This window comes from Rhinolophus ferrumequinum, chromosome 3 (assembly GCF_004115265.2).
Source record: "Rhinolophus ferrumequinum isolate MPI-CBG mRhiFer1 chromosome 3, mRhiFer1_v1.p, whole genome shotgun sequence".
In the NCBI taxonomy this organism is placed as follows: Eukaryota; Metazoa; Chordata; class Mammalia; order Chiroptera; family Rhinolophidae; genus Rhinolophus; species Rhinolophus ferrumequinum.
The window spans coordinates 96865470-96891344 of NC_046286.1; the positions used below are offsets into that span (position 1 = coordinate 96865470).

Sequence of the window (25875 nt, forward strand, 5' to 3'; positions counted from 1 at the left end):
GTATGTGTGTATTACAAATACTTACATACATACATTTAATATTTTTTTGGTCACCACTTGTCTTCATGTTATACTTTTCCCTCTTTTTTCTTTCTCAACAATAACTTGTAGAAATCCCACCAAATCACCTGGTAAGGTAAATATTAGTATATCCATTTTGTAGATGAGAAAATTGAGGCTCATAACTTTTCAGTGACTTGTCCAAGGTCTCAGGGCTAATTAACAGTAGAGGCAGGATTTGAACCTACGGCTGTCTGTCTCTGAGGCACATGCTCAATGAACACCAAAGGCAAAACAAAAACAAAAAAAACAAACCACAAACAAACAAAAAACAGGGTTAAATTTCTCTGAAGAGACAAATTCTCATCAGCGAATTTGTCAAAAGCATTATCTCATTCGTTTAAACGCATGTTTAAAAATCACCATTAACCATGTGCCTGCCAGGTGTCGTGAAGACCCCATAAGCAGGGGCATGATGAGACGGTGCAGTGGGCACTACGTGACTGGATCCAGATCTCCACCTCCCGGGGGTAGATTTTCTTAATCATTATTCCTAACAATCAACACCTTTATGACTACAAGGAAAATATCACCTGACAACGCAGTGAAGCCCATTCCTTCGGGACAAGCACTGAGTCACACTGTTCGGATCACTCTACATCACCTTCTCAATGAGGGTTATTCTAGCCACATATCTAAGACTGGATTCCACTCTCAGTACTTCCTGTAACTTCCCTCTTCAGCACTTCTCTAACGTGATACATAGTTTGTTTATTTATCTTTTAATTTTCTCTTTTCCCCAAAGACTGTATGTTCCATGAGGTCAGGGATTTTGTTTTTAATCTGTTTATTCACTCTAGAATCCCCACTGCCTAGAAGAGTGGCAGACACATAGTAAGTGCTAAATAAATATTTATGGAAAGAATAGTCCAAATACCTACACAGCCAACATCAACCTGCTTAGGCAAAGCAGACTGATCTTGTGAAAACAAATACTACCACCTCCACCCTGGACTTCATCACTTTCTCCTCCTCTCCCTACACTACTGCTCCTAGCAGGAGCAGCCTGAATCAGTCACACGTCTAAAGATCCTTTAAATAACACAAAGAAACACCTGTGAGCAAAACTTGCCCGTTTGCTAATTAACATGTTTAACTCTGACACTGTCATTTTAATTGATTACAAGTAAATTCTTTTAAAAATCAAAACAGAAGGCAGAAGGAAGAAGAAAAAAAAAAGAAATGCTCAAGGTATCAGAAAAATAAATGCCTTCCACCACAAGTGCTAGGACTTGGTAGCTGTCTGATTAATGTGTAACTATTGGTATCAGACGCTTTTGGTGAAAATTTCTTTACACATCATAAAAAAGCAGAAACGCAGATTCACTCTGGTTGCTCTGAGGTTTTTTCCTAAGAACATGGCCTCAAAAGCATGTGATGAAGTCACATGTGCCTTAAGTTTGATGGCTGCTCAGGACTGGACCTCAAACAGCTGCCACGTGCAAAGCCAAACTTCACTCTTCATGTTCCAGAAACAGGAGGAAAGCACATGGCTTTTCAGAATTGCATGTATTATATGGCATGGTCAGGACTGAGGAAAGGACATTCTTTACTTTTTGCCAAATTAGCAGTGGAAACAAATGTGGGATCACAGAATTTTGGAAGCAAGTGGGAGGTGAAAAAAGAACAAGCTCTTCCTTACATTTTATAGCCTCAATTCAATTCAAAACTATTTTACAAGTGTCTGCTAGGTGCCAGGTAATGTGACAGGAAGTGATCTTAGGAGCTGATGGTCTAATAAGAAATATTTTTAAAGTTCAGATCGCAGAAACTAGTTAAGTTACAGGTTGACTGATATCAATCTTCCTGGCCCTTACTAAGATACTTGGGGCTGGCCAACAAGCTGCAAGGGAAATTTCCAAACCAGAACATTTGTCAATGTTAGAACCTCCAAGTTTCTTGTCCCTCTGACATGGGGACAGGGAATGAGATACTGGTTGTTCTGTCAGCCTACATCCTAAACAAAGATTATAGTGATATTTAGTTACTCCAGAATGAATTTCTATTAAAAAAAAATTAGGTGCTCTTAATATTTTAGAGAAAGTACAGGACGATTAGCTCAACTATTTTAAAACCAAAGAAGGTAATCTTTCAGATAAAGGCCACTGGTCATTTTTCAGAAACCATGTATACAATGTATCTAATTTAAAGCCTTTCATCTCTCCCGAGTTCTGCTGGGAAGGCAAATGGAGAGAGAGAGAAAGAATGGCACTTCATACATGCATGTAAACCCTTTGATGAAGAGGAAAAAAGGAAAAAAAGTTTAGGAAGCGACAATAATGTACTCACCTTCTGGACTGTAGTGGTCAGATCCAAGCAAAGCTGAATGATTTTGTTCTTTGTTACTGAGAAATCGGTGATCCCTGTAAATGGAGCCCTAGAAAGCAACAAAATTCTCTTTATAAATTAGTGTGAGGGGGTGGAGAACTCATGGGAACCCACACTGTCTGCTGACACAGCATAGCTACACAACGGGCTCATTTAAATTATTTGTTATGTAACTGTTTCCTCTCATGTAACACACAAATGAGGAATCTGAATGAGACAGAAGTGCTAGATTAAAAATTAAAAAAACACATTAAATAAATGAGCCAAGAGAATGAACATCCCTTCAGGAGCTGACTAACCATCATACAACCAAATAATCATTCACATTTAACCTCAGTAAAACATCTTTAGCAGTCTTGCTCTTCTCTAAGCTGAGGTTAATTTGTTCCTGCGAGTCACTTTTCAGTCACTTCCAAAGAGACCCTACAATCTACCACTGATCCAGAACTACTGGAAAGGCCCAGTGGAAGGGACAAGACAGAGACGATGGTTCATTTTCCTGAGACAAAGCACAGGCCTCTGTGCATCTCGGGCCCTCCTTTCATGGAACAGTAGAACACACAGCAACTCACCGGTCCAGCCAAGATAGCAAGGCCTTGGCAGGGCCTATAAGCTCCATCACAGAAGTCAGGAACTCATTGGAGGGCTTGTGGGACGTGTTCCCATCATAAGCCGGACTTTTCCGTCGACTACTTATGTAATTCTGTAAGTTGTGGGAAGACGCTCTCAGTTTCAGAACCAAGTTCTTCATATTATCAGTTTCAAGGCCATAATTCTGGAGGGGTCGGGGGGAAATCAAAGGGAAAAAAATCAAAACAATGTCCAAATTCTCATAATAATTCAAAAATCCCATTGAGTCACTTGAATAACTCCTACAACAGCCACAAAACCCTACATGATTTACCCACAGGGCTGATCTCATCCACTATGGCCACACTGGCCTTCACTCTGTTCCTCCCACAGCCTACTCTTGCCTCAGGGACTTTGTTCTTGTTAGTTCCTCGTCCCAAAATGCTCCTCCCACAAATTTTGGTGCAGAAAATTCCTTCTCATCACTTACATCCTTATTGGTCCAAACAGCATCCCTCATCCTTGAGGCTTCCAGGGCCATTTAGAGCAGAGGTTCTCAGCCTGGACCCTACTGACATTGAAAGCTCAATAATTCTTTGTTTGGGTTGTGGGGGGAGGATTCCTGTACGTTGCAGGATGTTTAGCTGCCCTCTACTCATTAGGTATCAGAAGCATCCCCTCCCCAGTATGACAACCAAAAATGCCTCCTCCAGCCATTGCCAAATACCTCCTCGGGTCACTCTTTAGCACCTCACCTATCTGTCGTCTCCCTGAACCATCTGCTGGTTGCTGTCTTCCTCGCTGGGATGCAAGGTCTGTGGGGGTGGGGGGCCCTGCACATTGCTCACGACTGCATCTCCAGCACAGCAGACAATACAACAGTGATTGAAGAGATGGATTTCCATCGGATGAGATTCACACAGAAACAGAGCAGAAGTGACTACACATCAATTCACCTAAAATGTAATTTCCGTCTTGGGAGCTTCTAACCTGTGTTCTTTCTGAATAATGTTCAACTTACTTGGGTGCTTCCAAAAAACCAATTTCACGTGACAATATTGCCCAGACTCACTTTCAGATAAAGAACGAATCCCAGGAAACGACACATAGATCTAAGATGACTTTGACCGAAAGCGGGCAGTGAAATGTCCGTGTTATCATCTGTTTTATCACTTTAACAAAAAGTGAAGCTATTTGTGGGGTATATTATACTGTGTGGGTAGCATCCCCAGGCAAGAATGTGGTACCATTTTAAAACTGGGACTAATATAGTGGCCCACGTGACTGAACACGTCCTCTATGCCGGGAAATGGGTTAAGCTAGACAAGCATTATCTTAGGTAAACAGCCTGTGAAGCTCATGATGATATTATCTCATTTTATAGGTGAAAAATCTGAGACACAGAGACATTAAATAAATTCTCCAGACTTACACAGCTAATCAGCGATAAGGATGGGGTTCTAATCTAAGCAACCCGCACTGAGGGCACGAGCTTTGGATCACAATGCTCTATGTCCCTCCTTCCACACTCCCTGCCCAAGGAAGGGCAACGTGATAAGACAGAAACCAGGGTGGGCAGTGGACAAGAAAAAGAAAAGTGGCCAGTGAGCCTGGATCTAGCTTAAACTGACAAGCTGGTTAACTTCCCCAAATTCCATGCTGACCTGCTCCGTGCCCTCTGAAGTGTCAGCAGCTTCTTTCAGCTGTCTTTAGCCATCCAGACCTCATTTCTGAGAGGCCAGTAGGTCGTGTTTGGATCTGAGCACTGCTTTTGTACCCTGCATCTAGCCTGTCCCTTAGCCCCTCCTTTCTCACAGCCCCCATTTCTAACGCCCCAGGGAGGGTGAGCCATGTCCCCAAATCAAGATATATAAAGCATATCAACCTGAAACATAAATATAAATATACCATGAATATACCAGGGAGTTTGGGAGAACTTTTTTGGGTAGGGAGGGGCAAGATGTTAAGTAGTAACCATAACATGTTAACCCTAATGAAAACAATCCTTACTTTAACTAGATTTTATCTGAAGTTTAAATTTATGTTGCTTCCTAGCATAATAAAAAATCTTTTTAAAAAAATTTAGATAGATATTTTTTAAAGTTAACTTAGTATAAATATTAATAAAATCTTCCCAGATCTATTAACTGAAAAATGTTTTCTTCAAGCTTTAAAAAGAAAAAGGAATTTCACACAAAAAATGAGTGTCCTGTATGTATGTTCTACCTAAACCTTATGTTTCTTTTTTTTCTCACTGTCACTTTCTAGAGATTAAAATATAGTATTGTCCTCCAACACAGAGGCAAAAATTTAAAAAATGGATTTTCACCATGGCTTTTTCAATTCAGAGAATCAAAGACTCACGAGTGAATGGATAAAGGGCCACGTGACACAGTTTGCTCTAAAAGACTGGTGCTATGATTAAAAGGAACTGTCCCCTCCTTCAGTATCACGCAGACTGTCAACTTCTATCAAGAGTTCTCAACTAAAAGCAGGAAAGTCAGCTTTCTAGATAGTCAACGTCACCATAAATTACTTGGAACTTTCATTGCTATACACATTTACTTCTTGAACTCAAATAGGATTACATGCATGTCAGTGTTGCTAGAACATTTACACTTCAATCTACAAACCTACCACTTTTAATATTAAAACAAAGGGGAGTGTAGCTTCTTATTAACTGGTTCCTTTCATTACCACTCAATTTGCTCTGATTCTTTTTATTTTTCCCCCAAAGCAAATCATGGGACTGGAAAGATGGATAGATATGACTCTAATAAAGACTAATTTTTAAAAGGAGGAAGGAAGGAGCAAAGGAAGGAAAATTCCTTCCCCTTGCACCCCATTCCACAATAACAAGGGAACAAGAAACTGATTATATTAGCTCAAATAAACCTCTACTGTAGAAACATAATCAGGAAAGGATTATTGACTTAAGTGCCCCACAATGAAAGACAGAAAATGAATAATTTCTCAGACCAGATTTGATTATTTTCACTAATCTTTTCCTTTCTGTCTCCTTCAGAAATTGCTTTAAGATAAGGTATCAAGAAAATACAAACTAGGTAAGAAATGAAGTGAGTCTCCAAAAATCTACAAACATACGAAAAATTTTCCACCGAGATCTCACTTCATGAGAAGTCAGCCATCAGCAGTCATTTCCTGGTCTAGTAGAGAAATAACACAGGGGACAGGAGAAAAGGAAACATAGATTCTCCCCATTCTGGTGCCTTCAATTATACACATTTTAGCTGAGGACGAATCTGACACAACTTCTCTTCTACCTTCTTTTCCCATTCCTCCTAGCTCTGTTCATTATCTAATATATGCAATTAAGGAATGTCAGAGACACACAATCAAAACCATCTTATTGACTTGGGTCAATTAAGTTGCAACCTAAGAAACACACTTCACAGGTTTCCTAAAGGCATTTAATAAGCTCATAAGCAAGATCAAGTTAAACACAAATTGCCAGCAAGGATTACTCCTCCTGCATGGTTTCTCCCCATAAGAAAAAAAGGGTAACAGTTTTCAATGATTTGCCATGTGGGTAAATGATGAACAGTGAATACTCTTAGGGGTACAGAGTGTACAGAAGTACTCGGCAGGTGGATACATTATAGGTATTTCATTTAATCACACATTTAGGTGGCATCACTTAACACATGGACTGATTCAACCTTGTTCACTTTCTTAGACTACTTCAACCTGAAAAACACATCTGCCCCTGCCTCGGTCTTCAGATAACTAGGGTCTGGTTGATGGGGCAAAGAAAACAGGTGACAATTATACTTTCTTAACTCTCAACCACATCCCCTAGACCAATGCTATTCCACAGACCTTGCTGCTCTGATGAACACATTCCCTATCTGCACTGTCCAAATATGGCAGTCAGTAGCCACAGGAGCTACTGAACACTTGAAATGTAGCTACTGTGCCTGAGGAACTGAATTTTATTTCATTTTAATTTAAATAGTCATTTGTGGCTGATAGCTCTCCTACTGGAAAGAACAACTCTAGAGTCTATCCCAGCTGGCCACTGCCCCAGAGATAGAGGGAGAAAAACTGGGCTCCAACTCTGAATTTAATCCTGGGAAGCAGTCTTGGTTCTGCCTCATGATACAAGTCACTGTCTTAAGCCACTACTCCAGCCCTCCAAGGCCAACATTCACAAAAGGCAGTTTCTCTCCTTGCTCTCCACCCAGCTGTCTGTGGTCCATCTGCTCACTGGTTTTGGAATCTTAACCAATAGCCAGTCCCTATTTTAGGTTCCTATGCGTTCTATCTGTCCTTTTCTTTCCAAAACTTTCCAATGGTTTTGTCTTTTCCTCCCCCTTCCTTACTTCTAACTCTATTCATTTCCTGTCCATCATAAAATTAACATCCGCTAAACTCAGTTTACATAAAAACCTCTTTTATGACACCAGGACCAACTGCAATACACATTAACTACCCAGGGGATGGACTGTTCAAGGCAAAAAAATTATCACACACACACAAAAAATTACCAACTTACACATACAAAGATCTATGTGATCTAAGTGGATCAAAGAGACAGTGTAATTAATATATGCATCATAATAAGACTATTTTAAAAGGAGATTAGATCACGACAAAAAGCTATTTTAGTAAAACTCTCTAAAATCCTCCCCAGCCCAGAAAAGGCGTATTCGTTTGCGAACCCTCCCGTGACCCTCCTGTCAGATGCATTCACTGGCACTCTACTGCACAAAGCATGTCCAGAACGAGTCTGAGGTCAAAACTTTGTCTACAAAGGAAATGAGAAGGAAATTGTAGGAGATAAAACACAGCTTTAGGTTCTGGCGTTTGTCCAGCTTTGTTCATTTTAGTTCTAATATTTTAAGAGGTAGGGAAGGGGGAAAGCAAAGAGAGGCAGCTGTTACAAGTATTATCCCACTCGCTGCACACAGCATGCGTCCTGTCTGCCCTTCCTCCTCACCTATTGTGGATTTCAAAGTGATTTACCTGTCCTCAGAGTCCTAGCGCAAAGTTGAAAGAGACGATTCAAATTAGCAGAAAAGACCAAAAGGCGTTGTTCCCAGAGAGCGTAATAAAAGTCAACTCAAACACGTTTCACTGTATAAAAGAACATACAGTTTTAAGAATACACTGGACTCTTAGACATCTTCTGGGCAGTGCAAAACACTTGCATGCTAGTACATGGCCACTTCCAGGGGAACGTTACTGTACAGATGAGGAAAACAGACACTACCGTTGCCCTGGAGGTCGTCGCAGAGTGAAAAGCGTGTAGCAGAGCCAGGATGAGAACGCAGAAAGCCTGCCTCCAGGGCCAGCACTCACACCACTTGGCCACGGCGTCTCCCCTGTGGCAGCTCATTTATCAACCACAAATAATTTCCCCATTACTTTCCTAAACAAGAGCAGCGCATCTCAGAGCCAAAGACAAGCCTCTGTCCATTTTAAGAAAAAGAACATGCACAATGCAGCAAGTGTTATACAATCAATGGAACGCAGACCAGCAATGGCAGAATAATCGGGAGTGCATTCTTTCCCACCATTCTCAGTGATGTATTGTCTAGACCCCTGGCTCAGGTTCATGGCGTTACTAACCCAGCTTGAATGCTGCCCAGTCTGTCCAAATCCTGACAGTTCAGGAAACTCCATCCTTAGCATGGCACCATGACAGGCAGAGTGGATCCCACCCTATGCCAACCAGTTTATAAACACAATGCCCTTACAGGTGTTTTTTAGCCCACACCTACAAGAGCTAGCCCTACAGCCACAGGTGTTCATACACGAGTCAGAATCTGGCAGGGTTTAACTTAGTCCCTGTGAAGCCAAAGCTCAGTCATCTGCGAAGTGGAACTGAGTTCACATTCTTCCTCATTGAGCTACCATTTCATAGGTTGATTATTTCAAGCGTGAGCATCTTTATTTAAATATCACAAATAGCTGTGAAACATAAAAACGCTTTTCATAGTAACAAAAACGGACACGAAAATCAGAACCCATTTCTCATCTCGATTTAGAGGATATTTTCATTCAGGACTAGTTCCACCTTTTTATTTTTTATAAAAGATAAAGAAGACTAACACAGACTTTTTCCATAAGAGGCAAACTTTAACCATTAAGGGCAAGATAGTAAGCATTTTAGGCTTTAGGAGACCATAGATCCCCGGTACAAACTACTCAATTCTGCCATTGTGACAAAAAGCAGCCACAGACAACATGTAAATGAATGGGCAGTGTCCCCAAAAAAACTTTATTTACAAAAACAGACAGCAGGCCAGATTTAATCACAGGCCACAGTTTGCCAAGTCTTAATGTAGAAAATGCTTTCTTTTCTTCCCTTCCTATGTTTTCTTCAGCTCACTTCAATGGATCATTAAGAAAATGATATGTTAAATTGCAAACGATGATTTAAGAGCAAAAATTCTAAAGCACGTCATCATGGTACAGATCCCGTTGTCCTGAACTAACCAGTGCACAGAGAAGGTCGACGGCCTCCAACACAAGTTCCTGGTGTCCAATTCGTGTGACACCCAGCAACTCAAGATCCTGATGGGAAATCTGCAGCAGCTGCTCTCCATTTATCTTCTCCCGTTCAAACTTGTGGACATACTGCTGCAGGCAATCATCTAACCCTACCAAAAAAGCAAAAAAGGCCATTATTGTCATTTTGTTCCTTTACTCACAAAACTGCCCACATTTCAGTCAACCTAAGAAATCACCAATTACGTTCCACTCTTTGACTGTCTGCATAACACGTATCCCACCTGATGGACACCATTCAAGTGTGTCCTCATCTTCTCATCTCATACAGATTTTAAATGTGCAGCTTAACATTTCCAAATGGATCTGGCAGTTTCGTGAGTTACCTTCCCATTCCCTTTTAGCTAAAGGAATAAACACCAAACCCCTGTGGACTTGAAATGTTAGTTTTCTGTACTAGACATATATGGCTGTTTGCTAAGCAACTTTTCCTTTGGGAAACCATCCCTCTCCCAGCCCATGTGATCCCAGTGGGCCTACCGTCAAGATGCTTTGCCACAGTGGTTGCCCTAGTATTTCATCTACCAGACAGTGTTAGGTTCCAGGTTGACCATGTGACTCAAGCAGAACCAATTAAAATCTTCTTGATATTTGATATATGGACACAGGAAGACAGAGGCTCTTCCTTTCCAAATGGAAGTCACAAGGACACAACCTTGGCAATGCTGGCAGTCATTTTTCTCATTAGTTTTATGTATATAAATCCATTTGAAAGAGAAAAAAAAAAAGCCCCAGTAATGTCCTCTATGCCTGTCCCTTGCACCTGAAAAACTTCTAATGAACACAGAATCTAAAGGAGAAGGTACCAACAGCAGTACCAGAGAAAGACAACATTAAATGGGTTAGCTTGTGGGATTTTTCCAGGCCACATACTACTGCCAACAGTGTTGCATTCTGGTGTTCTTACACAATGATTAAAATAGGAAAGCCACAAACAACTTAGGAATCTGTATGCCTGTACTAGGAACTCTCTGGTCAACTTGTTTTAATGGTTTTGCTGGAATAAAATTTTATCTGAATTAATTGAACTATTGAAGCCTAATAATAAAAGCCATCATAGTGTTTTAAACGACTAGATTTATAGGAATCAATCCCAACACAAAGGATAAAAACACAATTTAACTAGAACAACGTATGTAGAAGGCATGCTGTTGTATCCTCCCTGCCTCAAACACACACACACACACACACACACACACACACACACACACTCCATTTACCCCGCTGCTATGTGGATACCCTCTGGACTAGGAAAAGTAGACACAAGTCTAGCACTTACTTCTGGCAATGCTGAAGTCCATGGATCTTAAAATCTGATGCTAGGCTAAACGACATCTCTGTCCCACAAACCTTCCTTCCCCATTTGCCTCCTGGTAAGATATAGGAAGAGGAGCAATTTCCTGACAACCATTTGGGGCTATTAAATATGAGAAGAGGAGGTAAGAAATAATTGTATGGTAACCAGATGAGTTGGAACCAACTCATGTTCCCTGAAGTGACATCTGTCTAGCAGAGGGGCTCTGTCAGACACTCAGCACGTGAGGTTGGGGACATTGATATAAACCCAGCTCCACTTTGATGGCCTGGAGCCACAAGTGAATTCTATGGCACAGGAGTCAGGCAGGCACTGGAGGCCACACAAGTCAGCAAGTATTGACAGCGATGCCCCATGTGGGCTGCAGAAGCTGGGTCTCAGCACCCGGAGCCAACCAGGGCGTCTGCAGAGGGCCAGTAGCCATCTGCGCAGGTAACAGTGACAATGGCCAAGAGCCAAGGAGAGCCTCCTAACAACTCTATTACTACTTCATAGATGACTGAATTAGGGCTACATAACCTGTCCACATTCACAGAGCTTCCAAAATGCTTCATAGATGACTGAATTAGGGCTACATAACCTGTCCACATTCACAGAGCTTGCAAAATGCAAAAAAAGAGAAGGATTTTTATAGCCATTTTCTTCAGCTTGATAAGGAAGAAAAGTGATTGAATCCAAATCAAGATCTATCTGACACAAGCTCTGCTCTTTTGCACCCCAGCTGGCAAACACAGGATTATAAAAATGCCTCTCCAAGCATCTCCCTAAACAAGCAGTAAGGTCTAATTATAAAAGTTATTAAAACAGAATCAAGTACGGACAAAAGACTAATTACTGTGAATTTTACCCAGCAACACTTAGGCAGTTCTGAGCCAGATCACAACAATACCCTACACCCTCCCCGCCCTTAGCATGTTGTCTTCCCTTGCCTACTTTTAACCCTGGTTATGGCTGAATTGTGTCTCCACAAGATTCAAATGTTGAAGTCCTAACCCCCAGTAGCTCAGAACATGACTTCTGGAAGTAGCATCTTTACAGAGAAGATTAAGTTAAAATGAGGTCGCATGGGTGGACCCGTATCCAATATGGCTGGTGTCCTTATAAGAAGAGGAGACACACAGAGAGGGAAGACCGTGTGAAGACAGAGGGAGAAGACGGCCATCACAAGCCAAGGAGAGAGGCCTCAGAAGAAACCAACCCTGCCGACACTGTGATCTCGGACCTCTGATTTCCAGAACTGCAAGAAAATACATGTCTGTTGTTTCAGCCACCCAGACTGTGGACTTGGTTATGGCAACGTAGCAAACCAACATAAACCTAATAACATTTTATTTCATATTCAACCACATGTGATAAACTCTTTCCTAAACAAAATAAACAAGGCCCAATGACCAACTGAACTGAAATTCATGTTCCCCATGCCAAGCAAGTTCATTGCTCAAAATACAAACATAAAACTAAGAGACTCATATTAGCTTTCATGTGCAGAATAAATTAGTCCATTAAAATTAAAGTGAAGAAACCATGCACAGTGGATGTTCATGAAACTTCATCCCTTTATAATAAGTAGAAATAAAGATAAGGCTGGATTTCTCTTTTAACTAACTGAGGAAAGTTTCACCGAAGAAGCAGGATTTCAGAAGTGGCTTTACAGCATTAAGGAATTATTTTAGACAGACAGAAAAAAGTTGAGATGGGAAGTCTGGTGAGGATTCTAGATAGAATGAAGAGTGAAAATTATCAGAGATTGAAAACTGAAGAATACAGAACATTTCCCCAAAAAAGAGGCCAGAATCTCCTTGAGGATTCTGAGGGAATATAAACTATCTAACCTCAAATAATCAAAAGATCCCTGAGATGTAGAGGAATTATCAAGCAGAAATATCCTGGTGCTACCTAACTAAAAACAGAATCTAGAGTGGCTTTTTAAAGACTTTCCCTCAAGGGACACATATATTGAGTATGCTAAGTTTTAAATAGTATTGCTCCCACTTTTATTATTCCAATACATTATGGTCCATTGTTCAGTTATCCTATTGTTTAGAATACAATTAAAAATTTATAAACAGCTAAATCAAACTATTATGCAGTCCCACAAAGGAGGGGAAAAAAATTGCCAATGTCAAGAAAGCCAGTTTTAGAATTTGCAATAAACCAAACACTTTTAACTATTTGTCAAATGTGCCTACTTGCCAGTTCTTTGCTTCAAGGGGAATTTACAGAAAGTCTAGCAGGACCAAGAGAAAAACAAAATGAAATCAAATGAGATTTAACACATTCCATTTACACAAATTAAGTTAAACAAATACTTCAATGTGAAAAGAATTGTGGAGGAAAAGGAGAGGGGGCTCCCACAGAATGGGAGCCAGAGTAACAGAGGGCACAGACTCCCTCCATTGTCACCAAATCGGGCTGTAAATAATCCTAAACTTTCAAAGAAATCCCAAATACAAAAAGGATAAAAAGAAATCTTTTATGGTTTTAAAAAATACTGTTTTATGATTTACATCAGAAAGTGGCCGGGCAGTGGCTAAGAGCCTGAGTTCCAATACCAGTCTTAATTTTTACTAACTGCGTACCTACGTAGAGCAAGTCACTCATTTGTGGCCTCATTTGTAAAACAGAGATGATAATATTACCTACTACAAAGATCTATAATAAAAATTAAATATTAATATTTATAAATGTTAATATTTATAATATTTATAAAGCTTAGAATACTATGAAGCACATAATGCTCTATATATTTTGTGAAATTTTTAAAAATATAATTTATTCAGGTCCTCAATTTCCTAAGTGTTCAGAATAAAAGCAGCTATAGACACGGAAACTCCCAAACGCTTAGGTAGCCCCCTCTGGAACAGAGTAAATTGAGATAAAACAAAATCTCAACAGCTCATGGTATTACCTTCCCCAGAAAGTGTTCCCAGATTTGGTAACTTGCCATAATCATTGATACCACCCAAAAATGTTGTAGGATATAAGGTTATAAGCTTATATAAGGATATAAGCCCCATGAAAGTAGAGGCTTCTTTTTGTTTATTGCTTATCCCTCAAGCGTCTTGAACATTGCTGCTGCACTATATTTGTGAAACAAACAAATGAATGCATAAAAAGGCCAAAAAACTTCACATAAATGTTTTCAAGGTCCATTAAAGCCTTCTTAACACCCAGTCACTTGAATGTCATTCCCGTGCTCCAATCCCTGCTAGTTTCTCACTGCACTTGGGATAAAATCCACAGCTAGCAAAGTCCAGTCTGGTTTGTCTGGCTCCTGCCTGCCTCTCTAACCTCATCTCACGCCACATTCTCCTTCAACCACCATACTGGACACTGGTTATATCTAGTGTTTTGAGACCTCAAGCTCTTTTCCACTTCAAGTCCTGATGGCACGATGTTCCTTCTACCTAGAAAGTTCTCGCCTCCTCAATTCTCAGTCTCAGCTCAAATATCACATCGCAGGGAGGCCCTGGCTGATCCTAGCATGTAAAGGAACCCCATAACCTCTGCCCTCCCTGTGTGTCCTGTTGGCTCCCTTCACAGGACTCAGCAAATGTGTGAGGATTTATTCATGAGCCTGTATGTGCCTCTCTCTTTCTCTAATACATAGGACTGTGACTGTGCCTGTCTTGATTATTCATCATTACACTTTGTGCATTACATGGCATAGAGGAGGCACTCAAATACAAGTTGGATGAGAGAAAAAAAGAAGGAAAACCCAGTTGAGGTTGAAGACTATAGTTTAGAAGTTATAAATTGATAAGGTTGTATGTTCCCCTCCACCCGTCAGAATTCTTCCTAGTGAAGCTGTCCAACTCTCACCTTTTCCCTTTCTTTCATTAACCCCGTGACAAGAACTGTGGACATTCGCAATGGGAAATTAGGAAGGTAGATCCCAGCCCTTGCAACGTCGGTGTACACAGTGTCAGGGGAAGAGTCATTTACATTCCTCAACACAAAATTGCCACAAGGTTGACATAATCATATCTTGATAGGACATCAGCTCTCATTTCTGGAGTGATTAAAGGGAAGCTTTTCCCTTATTTTCCAGAAAACCCAGGCTTTACTACACTCTAGAGGCCAACACATGCCCAATGTCCTATGCTACTTGAGTGACATCACTCTCACAGGTTCTCTCCTCTCATAAAGTCACCTTTATATTGTGCAGGAGGAAGAAGAGCATGGGGGCCTATGGCTCGAATTCTTTCCAGCTATGTGACCTCGAGCAGGTGACTTCACCTGTTCACTCAAGTGTGAAATGCGGGGGCTGGGAAGTTGATCATATAGTCCCACCAGTGCAACATTTCTATGATTCTGCAATCTCAGGGTGCCACCTTCTTCCCATCTTCAAATTAATAAGACACCACAGTCACCCAAAGCCCTGTGAACAGAAAGGTCAAGGGCTCGAATATGAAAGCCAGCTTCCATCAACAGGGCAGGTAACTGACACTAGATATGTATAGTCACTGACATGTGAAAAACAGGACTTCTGAGGTTATACATTATAAGATCGTAGAGGCTCAGGATTAGAGCAGAATTTTAAAGATCATACTCTTGCTTTTTGTATCATACTTAACAGAAAACCAGGTCTTCTGCTGACTCAGCAGGGACTGACTCAGGACACAGAGCCATCGGAAGAGCAGATGAGGAGATGTCCGGAGAGCTTTCTGAGCCACTCAAAAGAAAAAAAAAAAGGTTCTACATGCAGAAACATTCCCATTGACATACAGTACCAAGTATAGACTTTCTAAGTACACTAAAGAAAGTCAAAGGCCTGAATGAACGACAAAGCCTAAGCTGCCAACATCCTCGCCTGAATGCTATCATGGTACAGGAGCAAATTCAGGTGAAAAACCACCAAGAGTTCCGCATTGGGTGAAAAAAAACACGAGAGTTTTGGTCTTAGACCTGCAAAATTGATGGCTTCAAATACATTCTAACATCTTTAATGCGAAAATCAATAGGATTGATAGAGTGTACAAAATACTATGGACAAGAAGAAATCATTTATATGTGGGATATAAAACTGAAAGCAACAACCAAATAAGATAAACAAACAAGCAAAAACTCATAGACACAGACAACGGTTTAGTGGCTACCAGAGGGTAAGGGGGAAGCGAGGGTGGTAGATGAGGGTAAAGGGGTCACATGTGGTGATGGGAGAAGAACTGACTCTGGGTGGTGAACACAATGCAATATTATAGATGACACGTTATAGAATTGTACACTTAAAACCTATATAATTTTACTAACCAATGTCACCCCAATAAGTTTAATAAAAATTTTTAGAAAAGAAAGAAATCAAGTTTTCTGTGATATAAACTTAAGAATAAACTAGAATATAAACTAGGGGAAAACAAAAATATAAAATGACACATATAATAACAGCAAACGGTTAAATGTTACTTACTACATAGCAGGCACCTGTCCAAAACTGAATATAAACGCCTTAATCTTCCTAATGTCTCCAGGAACACGTACTGTAAGGTCCCGCACTGGAGATGAAGAGCTGAGGCACAGAGAGGGGACGTGACTGGCCCAAGGCCACACAGGCCAGGGCTCACACCCAAGCTGGCGTCTCCGCTCTTCACCACCAGATACTGCCTCTCCATCCTCCACTGCAGAATGTTCACAGATGTCCCTTTAACTCATCTAAGGAAAATACAGTTTTATATAACAGGAAATTACACAAGTCATTAAGCTGACTTAGTTAACGGCCTATGCTTGCCCTCAGAAATTTTAATGGCCATGTAAACACCAATGGCTCTCCCACCCAGATGGGTCAAATGAGAAAATTAAGCACTGAGGACACAACTCCTACACTCAGGTCATATATTATCAATAAGCCGTCTGCAGGAGTTGATGGCCCACGTTACTTAGTAACACTCTGAAGTATAGGTGAGATGGATTCTTTTTTTATTTTTCCCCAAGAAATCTGAATAGAATTCTTCTCTCTTTCACTTTTGAATGTGCCTCTAGAAACTGGTCCTTTGGGCCAGTGGAGACCATATAGGGTAGCAATACACCAATAAAACTGGCTGCCTTTAAAGGATTGAATATCTGTGGAATTCAGAAAACTCGCTACCCACATTTCCCAAAGTTATTTTTTAAAAACTAGAATTTAGAAAAAGACAAGTTTTCTGTATGCCATTAGCATCCCAGAAAAAGATGAAGGCAGAGAGAGAACATACTACAAAAAAAAGAGAGAGAAAATGAGAAGTAGCTGACAGTGCAGGCCCACACCTATCTGTATATCCTGAGGCTACAGGGGGGAAAAAGAAACAAACAAACCCTGTCTGTGGTTTGCTGCGTAAGCAGAGAACAGTCCAGTTCCTGCAGCTCTTGTACCAACTTGCATTTTACCACAAACAAAAACAAAGGACGCACCTGTCCTCCAGGAGCACACATAGCACCAGCAAGGAGGCTGCAAAACTGGGAAACAGCATAAAACTGGAGGATTCACTCTACCACACTCTGAGACCCAGGTTTTGCCCTCAGAGAAAGAATTGAGAACTCCCTGAAAGAAAACTTGTGCAGGGAAAGGGAGAAGAAGGGTGAGTGAAGAAAGATGTCTTAAGCTTTTCTCCTCCACTTGTTTGTTTTGTTTTGTTTTTTTACAGAGGGGAAGAAAATGTGGGAGGGCTGCTCTATGAAAAAGAGTTAACCAAAGAGAGAACAAACAGGGTAAGAATGTAGGAAGCAGGCACAGAACAGCGAGGAGGGAGGTAAAGCTTTGGGGAGAGTAAATGCAGACTAGATGGCTACTCCGTTTCCACTGAGAACCCAAAGAACTGTGACAATCATTACCAAGACCAGTCCTTGAGTGAAACAGCTACTGACGCCTTTGCCATGGCACCTCCTACCCTACCCTCACCAAACACGACCACCACCACCCCCCCAACTCACTGATATCTGCCTCAAATCACCCCCATCCTTTTCTCTGTTTCTTATTTTGGAGAAGCACGGCACTATCAACAAAACAAAAGCTTTCTGGTTGGGAGTTCTAAAGAAAAGTGACACTTTCCCCATAATAAAGAATTCATTCCATCTGAACCAACTTCAATATATTTATTTAGCATCAACCAGACACTGCCCTACAGCACTTGTGTGTTTGGGGGTGGGAGGACTTACAAAGGGCCAACAAAATGAAAATGCCATCTTCTTCTTATGATCATCAAAACATCTTATGACCTAGAAAAAACCACAGGTCATATTCCTAAGAGGTAACCTCTCAAAGTAATTTTGCATGAGGCTTATGCCTGATTGGAAAAACACACATCTAGAGTGATATTTTTCTACTAAAAAAGAAGTATTTAATTTGAAATTTATTTTTATAATATATTATTTATACTATATGTAATATAGTATATGTGTATATAGATACACACAACACACACACACACACACACACAGTCAAAAAGTAGAAAATGACAACACACACACACACACACACAGTCAAAAAGTAGAAAATGACAACACACACACACACACACACACACAGTCAAAAAGTATACAGAAGACCAGAACAATGTTTTAAACTCAAGTCTCAAAATTTGATCCTGTAAGGTGCACTGAATATGTCTGAGGGTATGCACTACACTGTATGTTCATCTTCCTAGAAAAGTCTTCAGCTAGATCTTTGCCTGGCTGACTTCCTCAAGTAAATCTAAAAAAAGTACATCAATGTATCAACCAATGATTGTTGGCACCAATTCAGTGCCAACAGGAATCCCCAATTTGAGGTGCGGTGCAGAAGGGAACTTCATTCAGTAGAAACAGCGTTTAAGTGTGTCACAGCAGAACTGTGAGAACAGCACGGCTAGAGAACAGCTCAACAGTGTTACAGCTCAAGTATGAAACAGCACAGCTGTGGAACAGCACGGCGGTGAGGCGGCTATGAGACGGCCCTCGGGCAAGGGTCCTCTCTGGCTAGACAGCTCTGTTCTGTTCTGCTCCATTTTGGTTTGCTTCAGACTCGTCTGGTCTGCTCAGCTCTGCCTGCTTGCGCTGCTCTGGCAAGATGTCATCGGTGTTTCAGTTTGAGCCAGAGAAACAGTCTTGAATCTTCGGTGGACAGGCAAAGTGTGCTCCTCAAGACAGAGGGAAGCTGACTTATAGAGAGAAGTCTCCGTCTCTGGTCCCTGATTCATCCATCCTCATGCAAATGAGGAATCCAAATTCTGGAAGTCTGATTGTTCCAAAAAGCACTGTCCTTTCTAGTCAGAAGGGAGCCACTCTAATTGGTTGAAGAAGATGCTAATAAGGATATAGCTGCACAGCTCTGAATGGACAGTCTCAGTCCTATTGGTGCAAATAGAATTCCAGGAAGTCCTGTATAAGGGTTGCCCCAGTCGGTAGGAACACAGTGCGGGCAGGTCTAGCGAGGGCCGTCTCATAGCCACCTCACAGCCGTGCTGTTCCACAGCTGTGCTGTTTCATAATTGAGCTGTAACACTACTGAGCTGTTCCCTGGCTGTGCTGTTCCCTAGCAGTGCAGGAGGCAGGGCAATTCAGCGCAAGCAGCGAGCAGACAGTTTAGTGTAGGCTTCTCCCTCAAGTGTGGCTTGCTTGAGAGGTCCCTGTTTAGAAACAGCTGCTAAGCTCTGTTGTTAAATTTGAGCCAAGTTAGCCACCAGGAGCCCTTCTTAATAGGTATCTTCTTTATTGGGGTCAACATGTATCACATTCACTTCTATCATACCACCTTTTAATTTCCTTCTTAAAGGAAATTACTATTTGAAATTACCTTGTTTATTAAACTATTAGCCTCCTGTCTGTCTCTTCCCTCTAAACCAGGGGTGTCAAAACTGCAGCCCGCGGGCCAACTGCGGCCCGCAATCCATTGTTACTTGGCCCGCAGCAAATTCCAAAAATATGTTTAGTTTACTTAAATAAACCAGGTGAGGCAATACGTACTTCACCTCGAGTGAGTGGCCCGGCTGTGTGTGTATTTTACCACATATGGTCCTTGGTAAAAAACGTTGAAAAAAGTTTGGACACCCCTGCTCTAAACTGTCTGCACTGTAAGAGTTAAGAGTCCTCATCTATCTTATCATCTTCATATCTCCAGCTCCATGAACAGATTCTTGCTCATCGGAGGCACTCAGGAAGTAACTGTTCAATGAATGAAGAATGGATCCACACCCTCCAAAACAACCAGAGGGTATGATGACAGAATGACAATAAGGTAGATATGGCGTCAACAACCTGGTTTAAAATCCAGCTTGACTTCTTCATTTCCTATGCTTCTAGGGACAATTACTTACTTTTAGACCTCAGTTTCCTTAGCTTTAAACTAAGATAACATGAAGTACTGTGTTTGAGGGTGCTTTTTAAATTATGAAGTACTTTATTATTGCTATTAAAGACATCTTGAGTCAATATTTGTAAGTGGCATCAATGAAAAGGTAAACTGGAATACATCCTCAAATAAGTGAAGTAATCTGGCGAGAGTAAACTTTCCTATCTTCAACCCCATTCTGCAACTCTGACCTTGGTGGGCTACCTCTCAACTGTGTGACAATTTGTTTACAAATTATTGTAGAAAGTGAAGTATAAAGACCCAGTTTCAAGGCCGTACTCTATCATTCAATTTCTTTAAGTTTCAACCTCCTCTCTTACATATGAATAACCCACATACCTTAGAGTACTAGTGCGAAGATAAAAACATACGGTTACGCTTTGCACAGCAGGTTAGAACCTACCCATGTCAGTCTATGTCAGACTCTGGTTCCAAAGGCCACGTGGCACCACGGGGAAAAGCACAATCCTAATAGCAAAGGGGCAATGGCAGGAGTCCCATTCCATTGTCAGTGGTGACACCGCCACATAAAGCCTTCTCTGACAAATCACACGTTTTTATGCTGCCTGATTTCTTTTATTAAAACATAATAAAAGACATAATTCCTATACCATAAAATTCACCCTTTTAAAGTGTATAATTCAGTGATTTATAGTATGTTCACAAAGTTGTGTGACCACCATCTAATTTGAGGACATTTCTATCATCCCAAAAGAAACCTCAAACCGCTCTACCCAACCCCTACAATAATTAATCTACCTTCTCTCTCACTGGACTTGCCCATTCTAGACATTTTCTATAAACGGAATCATACAATATGTGGCCTTTTGTGTCTGGCTTATTTCACTCAGCATAATGTTGTAGTACGTATGAGTACTTCATTCTTTTTTATGGCTGATATCTATTGCGTGGGTCTACGACATTTGTTATTCCCTTCATCAGCTGATAGACACTTGGGTTATTTCAATTTTGGGGCTTTTATAAATAATAATGCTATGAACATTTCTGTACAGGGTTTTATGTGACCATGTTTTCAATTATCTTGAGTATGTACCTAGGAGTAGAATTGTTGAGTCAAATGGTAACTCTATGTTTAACTTTTTGGGAAACAGCCAAACTATTTCCCAAAGGGACTGCACCATTTTTCATTCCTACCAGCAATTTATGAGGGTTCCAACTTCTGTATATCTTCACCAACACTTGTTATTATCCATCTTTCTTTATTAGAGCCATGCTAGTGGGTGTGAAGTAATATTTTATTGTTATCAGATTTTAGCAACCAAATTTTAAATAGGTCCTCAAAAATAGAAACCAAATGCCAGCTAGCAGGAAAAAAAATCCAGTTACCAAAGCATATTCCCAAACTGCAGTTATTCCAGAACTCCCTTTAGGATGTTTCCAAATTTGAGTGTCATTTCTACTACACTTACTTTTTAAAAATCAATTCAATTTTAAAATCATTTTTGAAAGAATCTTTAAATCACAGCTAAAAGTTTAGTATCTTGCCATAAATAGAATGTATCATAAACATAAATATAGTGAAAACAAAGCAAAGTGAGCTAGATATAATTGTCTCCCAGGGCCTGCTTCTTCATGTTAAAAGAAAAATCACAAGTGACAGGTGTAGAACAAACTCTAGCTACAAGCAGTCTTCCCTTGACATAGTCAGATAATCGAAAACCAACTCTAGTTCTATCGCAGGCTGCTCACTTTGGAAGTCTCTGCTATAACGTTTTAGGAAATACTCTTCCTGAAAGAGAAGGTCAGAAAATGAATTCCACAGTGATGATTATACCGGGGGGTTTCAAAGGACAATGCCCTAAGCAGCTGTCGTATGTTGGTAGCCTGTTACACTTGGCTGAGGGGCGTCCCTTCCCCATGTTCAAATTTCCAGTAACTCCGTCCATACTCGAGCTACAAGCACCTGGCCCTTCAAGTTTCAACAAAAACAACTTTCAGAGCAAATATATGTAATACAAATTAAAATAAAGAGCACCTGCCTTTGGGTAGGCAAGCCCAGACAACACGACCTGTAATGTGACAAAGTGCCTGGATGGGCCTGACTGACAGCACTGGCCCCGAGTGTAATAAAAAAGAAAACACAATGCCTGATTGTGCTCAAATACTTTCAGCCTCCCTCACCCAGCCCGACACACATACTATTTATATACAAGTTAGATAAAAACAATCAGTGACAGCATATTTGGGCATCTCCAGAGTTGAAGACTAATTATCATCTGTCATCATCCCAGCTTAGTAAAATACTAAATAGTGTCTTACATTAAGAGAAAAGGGGTGAGTATGAAATCTGAATGTATTCTATTGCCTCTTTATTTGGGCACTCCCACTCAGCCTTCAGCTCTTGGTTCAAACATCCCTTCCAATGGGAATACTTCCTGGCTCTCACCACCCCTTATTGTGTATCTCATGGCACCTATGCTTTCCCTTCATAACATATCTCGCTTTATAATTTAATACTTTTATGGTTGGTGTCTGTTTCCCCAACACAGCAAGCTCCATGAAAACCACAACCAGATTGGTTTTGTCTATCATCATACTCTCAACAGCTAGGTCAGTTCTTGGCACAGAGCAGCTATTCAAGAATGATGTGTTGAATGAATTAATTCAAAGGATGTCTAATTGTATTATACAGTATAAGGGTGGGCCATGGTTATGGTTAGAACGACCACCAAGAGTACATTTCAAAAAGGCAAAACCCCACGGGGCAAGGCTCTTCCACTTCCTGAGTTTCCTGCTAATGAACCATAATCCCATACAACAGAAGCCTCCCTTTGTTCCAGGTAACTTCCAAAGAACCAAGTAAGACACTTAGTCTATTGATGAGCTTTCATGGAGTGTCTGCTGATTAGTGGAGGAGTTGGTGACAAGGGAGGTTTGGAAAAGGAAAGAAAACTGAAGTTTACGGAGTGCTTAGAATGTGTCACGTAGTCCTTATTTAATCCACAGAGACCCTTTTTTATCACCATGATACAAATGAGACTTGTAAAATTTAGTGGCTTGCTCGAAGTCACACAGGTACTAAGTGATCAAACAGGAAAAAGTATCTGGTTCTTTGTGAGTTGAAGAAATTACACAAATGCCACAGAGACATACAAGTTGGAAGGAACAGACAAGCTGAAAAGAACAGACAAAAGTGAGCTGAAAGAGGCAGAGGAGGGCGTTATAACACAACCACTTATAAAAGCTCATGTTCATTGACCATTTTCCATATGTTAGACACAAAACTAAACCACCTGACATGCTTCATATAAACTCTGAGGTGATCATTACTATTGTCCCCATTTTGCAGAGTAAAACTGTGGCTTAAGAGAAGCAGATCACTGGTAAGTGTCTGAGAGCTGAACCCCAGGCTGCATTAGTCACAGGAGAGCACTTACCCCTTCCTCCACCTCCCACCATGAACTAGGGAGGGTTCAGAGGGGGGATAAGGAAGTTATGCAGTGCATACATTTAGTTAAGTGTGTCCTGTAGGTCAAGACAAGGCCCGGAGTGTGGTGAGCAGAGATGAATGGCATAGCCCCTGCCCTCTAAGAGTTTATATAGATGAAAGACAAGAAAGACAGAGCAGGTCTTAAGAGTGTAGGGTCTGGAGCCAGGCTGCCTGCGTTCAAACATTGATTAGTTGTGTACAACCTTGGGCAATCACTTAATTCCTGTGTGCCTCAGTTTCCTCCACTACAAAATGGAATAATAGTACCTCATGGGGCTGTTACAGAGCAAAACGGGCTAACACAAATAAAGGCCTTAACACATACCTGGCCTTAACACATACCTGGCACACAATAAGCACAAATAAACGTTTCCTATTACTAGGCTCAGAACTAATGAAAAACAAGGTAAAATGGAACAGGTATGGCCAAGTCAAAGGAGTCTGGAAGGAGAGAGGAGTTCTGTAGTATCTGAAGAATGTGCAAGATGGACGGGGGCTAACTAAAGTCACAGACTCCCTCAGGAAAGCTTCTTTCGTGAAGTGATGTGAGCCCAGCGCAGATGGCATCACAAGAGAAAGCAATGAACAGCATCAGATGACAAACTAGAAACGTCGCATGAAAGGCAAAAATTAATCAAAGACAACAGCAAGAATTTGAACTAAGTTGACTGTGAGAATTCAAACTCTAACGAGACAGAAAACGGCAACATAAAAGGGTGAACATATCTGAAAGGGAAGTAAGTGTAGGAAGAAGATGAGGTAATGCATTTCCTCCCGCACCTGCTGAGCTGACTGTACCTTTAAATGAGTCAGTAAGTGAGCACAGCCTGTGGGCATCGCAGGCTCCAGACGGGCTCTGAGTAAGGGCCAGTCCAAGGAAATTGCCATTTACCGAGCATATGCTAGATTTATATAGTGCATGGTCAAATACAAGTCTCATTTATTTTTCTGAAGAGTCCACAAGATCAGTCTTATTATCTCCGGGCCTTTCATGAGGGAGTTGATGTAAGAGGGACTAAGAAAATTGTTGTAGATGACACCACTAGAAAGTAGTAGAACTGGTCTTGAACTCCAAGTTCATCCAACTCCAGAAGCCATTGTCTTCCCACCGGGAGGCTCAGACAGAGACGCCGGGGAGATGAACATGCTTTCTTGAGAGCAGAACAGATCAGAGTTACAACACACACCTGGCCCTTTCCCTCTTCTCCCATCCTCAGCATTATTCTCCTCTTGGTCAGCCTTCCCACACCTTCTCTAACACAGCAATTGCACACTTCAGACAAGATTCAACACTAATCCTTCCCACTTCATGAACCGCCCCTACCCACGTGGAAGTGATCACCTGTCCCGACTCCCACTGTCCACCCCACCCTTCTGACATGCACAGACAAGTGTTAACTTAGGTTTGCTGATCTGGCCACCAAGTGCCACACCTCTGACGAAGAGAACTGACTGCACTGTGGCACCTTCCCTGGGGTCTCTTGCCCTCAGTGGCATCTGCATTATCTTGGAAGCTGTCTCCTCAATCCAAGGTCAACCTCCCAAAGGAAGAGACTCCTGTTCAGCCATGGGCATCCTTAGGGCTGCACTGCTCTCCTGCGCCTTCTGACAAATTCCAAGTACTGCAGCTCTTTCTCCTCCACTACTTCCTCTTCCAAACTAGAACTTGAATTTTTAGGAAGAAGCCATTTCCTGTGTTGTTCGCAAGGCCTTAAATGTGGTAGCTGCCCAATGAATAATCATTATTGTGAAAGATGGTGAAAAACCACCTTCAAGATAGTAACACCTCCAGCGAGCTCACCTCACACACCTTGGAAGCCAAAAAGGTAAGCGAAGAGCCATCTAGACAAACAGTATGAGAGGCTTGGGGACTTTTTTTTCTTTTCACTCTGCACAGCCAGCAGCATGCTCAGTAGAAATAATGATATTATAATCTTTTTTTTCAGATATGGATGCTTTAATATTAGGAAAATTTGAAAAATGTAAAATGAGTCCTCTTTCTTTGAAATGTTAAAATATAACAAATTCCATGTGCTCAAGTTCATTCGTTTGTCTTACACAGGACGTCTCATATAGAGACTCACCCAAAGCCTATTTACTCTCCTTTTTTTTTCTTAATTAAAGTTTATTGGGGTGACAATTGTTAGTAAAGTTACATAGATTTCAGGTGTACAATTCTGTATTACATCATCTATAAATCCCACTGTGTGTTCACCACCCAGACAGAGTCAGTTCTTCCATCACCATATATTTGATCCCCCTTACCCTCATCTCCCACTCCCCTCCCCCCTACTCTCCTTTTAGAAAGCAAATAAG

The 25875-nt window shown here is 41.1% G+C and overlaps 1 protein-coding gene across 2 annotated transcripts in view; it reads right to left on the reverse strand.

The window, feature by feature from the left end:
• The window catches only part of CNKSR3 (CNKSR family member 3), an 82582-nt gene that overhangs the window by 28158 nt on the left and 28549 nt on the right, over nucleotides 1-25875 (reverse strand). Inside the window, exons 1-4 of one of the 2 annotated variants that reach the window (XM_033094702.1) lie at nucleotides 16218-16318; nucleotides 9421-9584; nucleotides 2961-3163; nucleotides 2350-2437 (exon numbers count right to left, since the gene is read on the reverse strand). In XM_033094702.1, coding sequence (XP_032950593.1) covers nucleotides 2350-2437; nucleotides 2961-3139 — 267 coding nt within the window. In that variant the 5' untranslated portion in view covers nucleotides 3140-3163; nucleotides 9421-9584; nucleotides 16218-16318. Of the gene's footprint in view, nucleotides 1-2349; nucleotides 2438-2960; nucleotides 3164-9420; nucleotides 9585-16217; nucleotides 16319-25875 lie in introns of those variants that run through there. The other variant, XM_033094694.1, reaches the window with a different exon arrangement.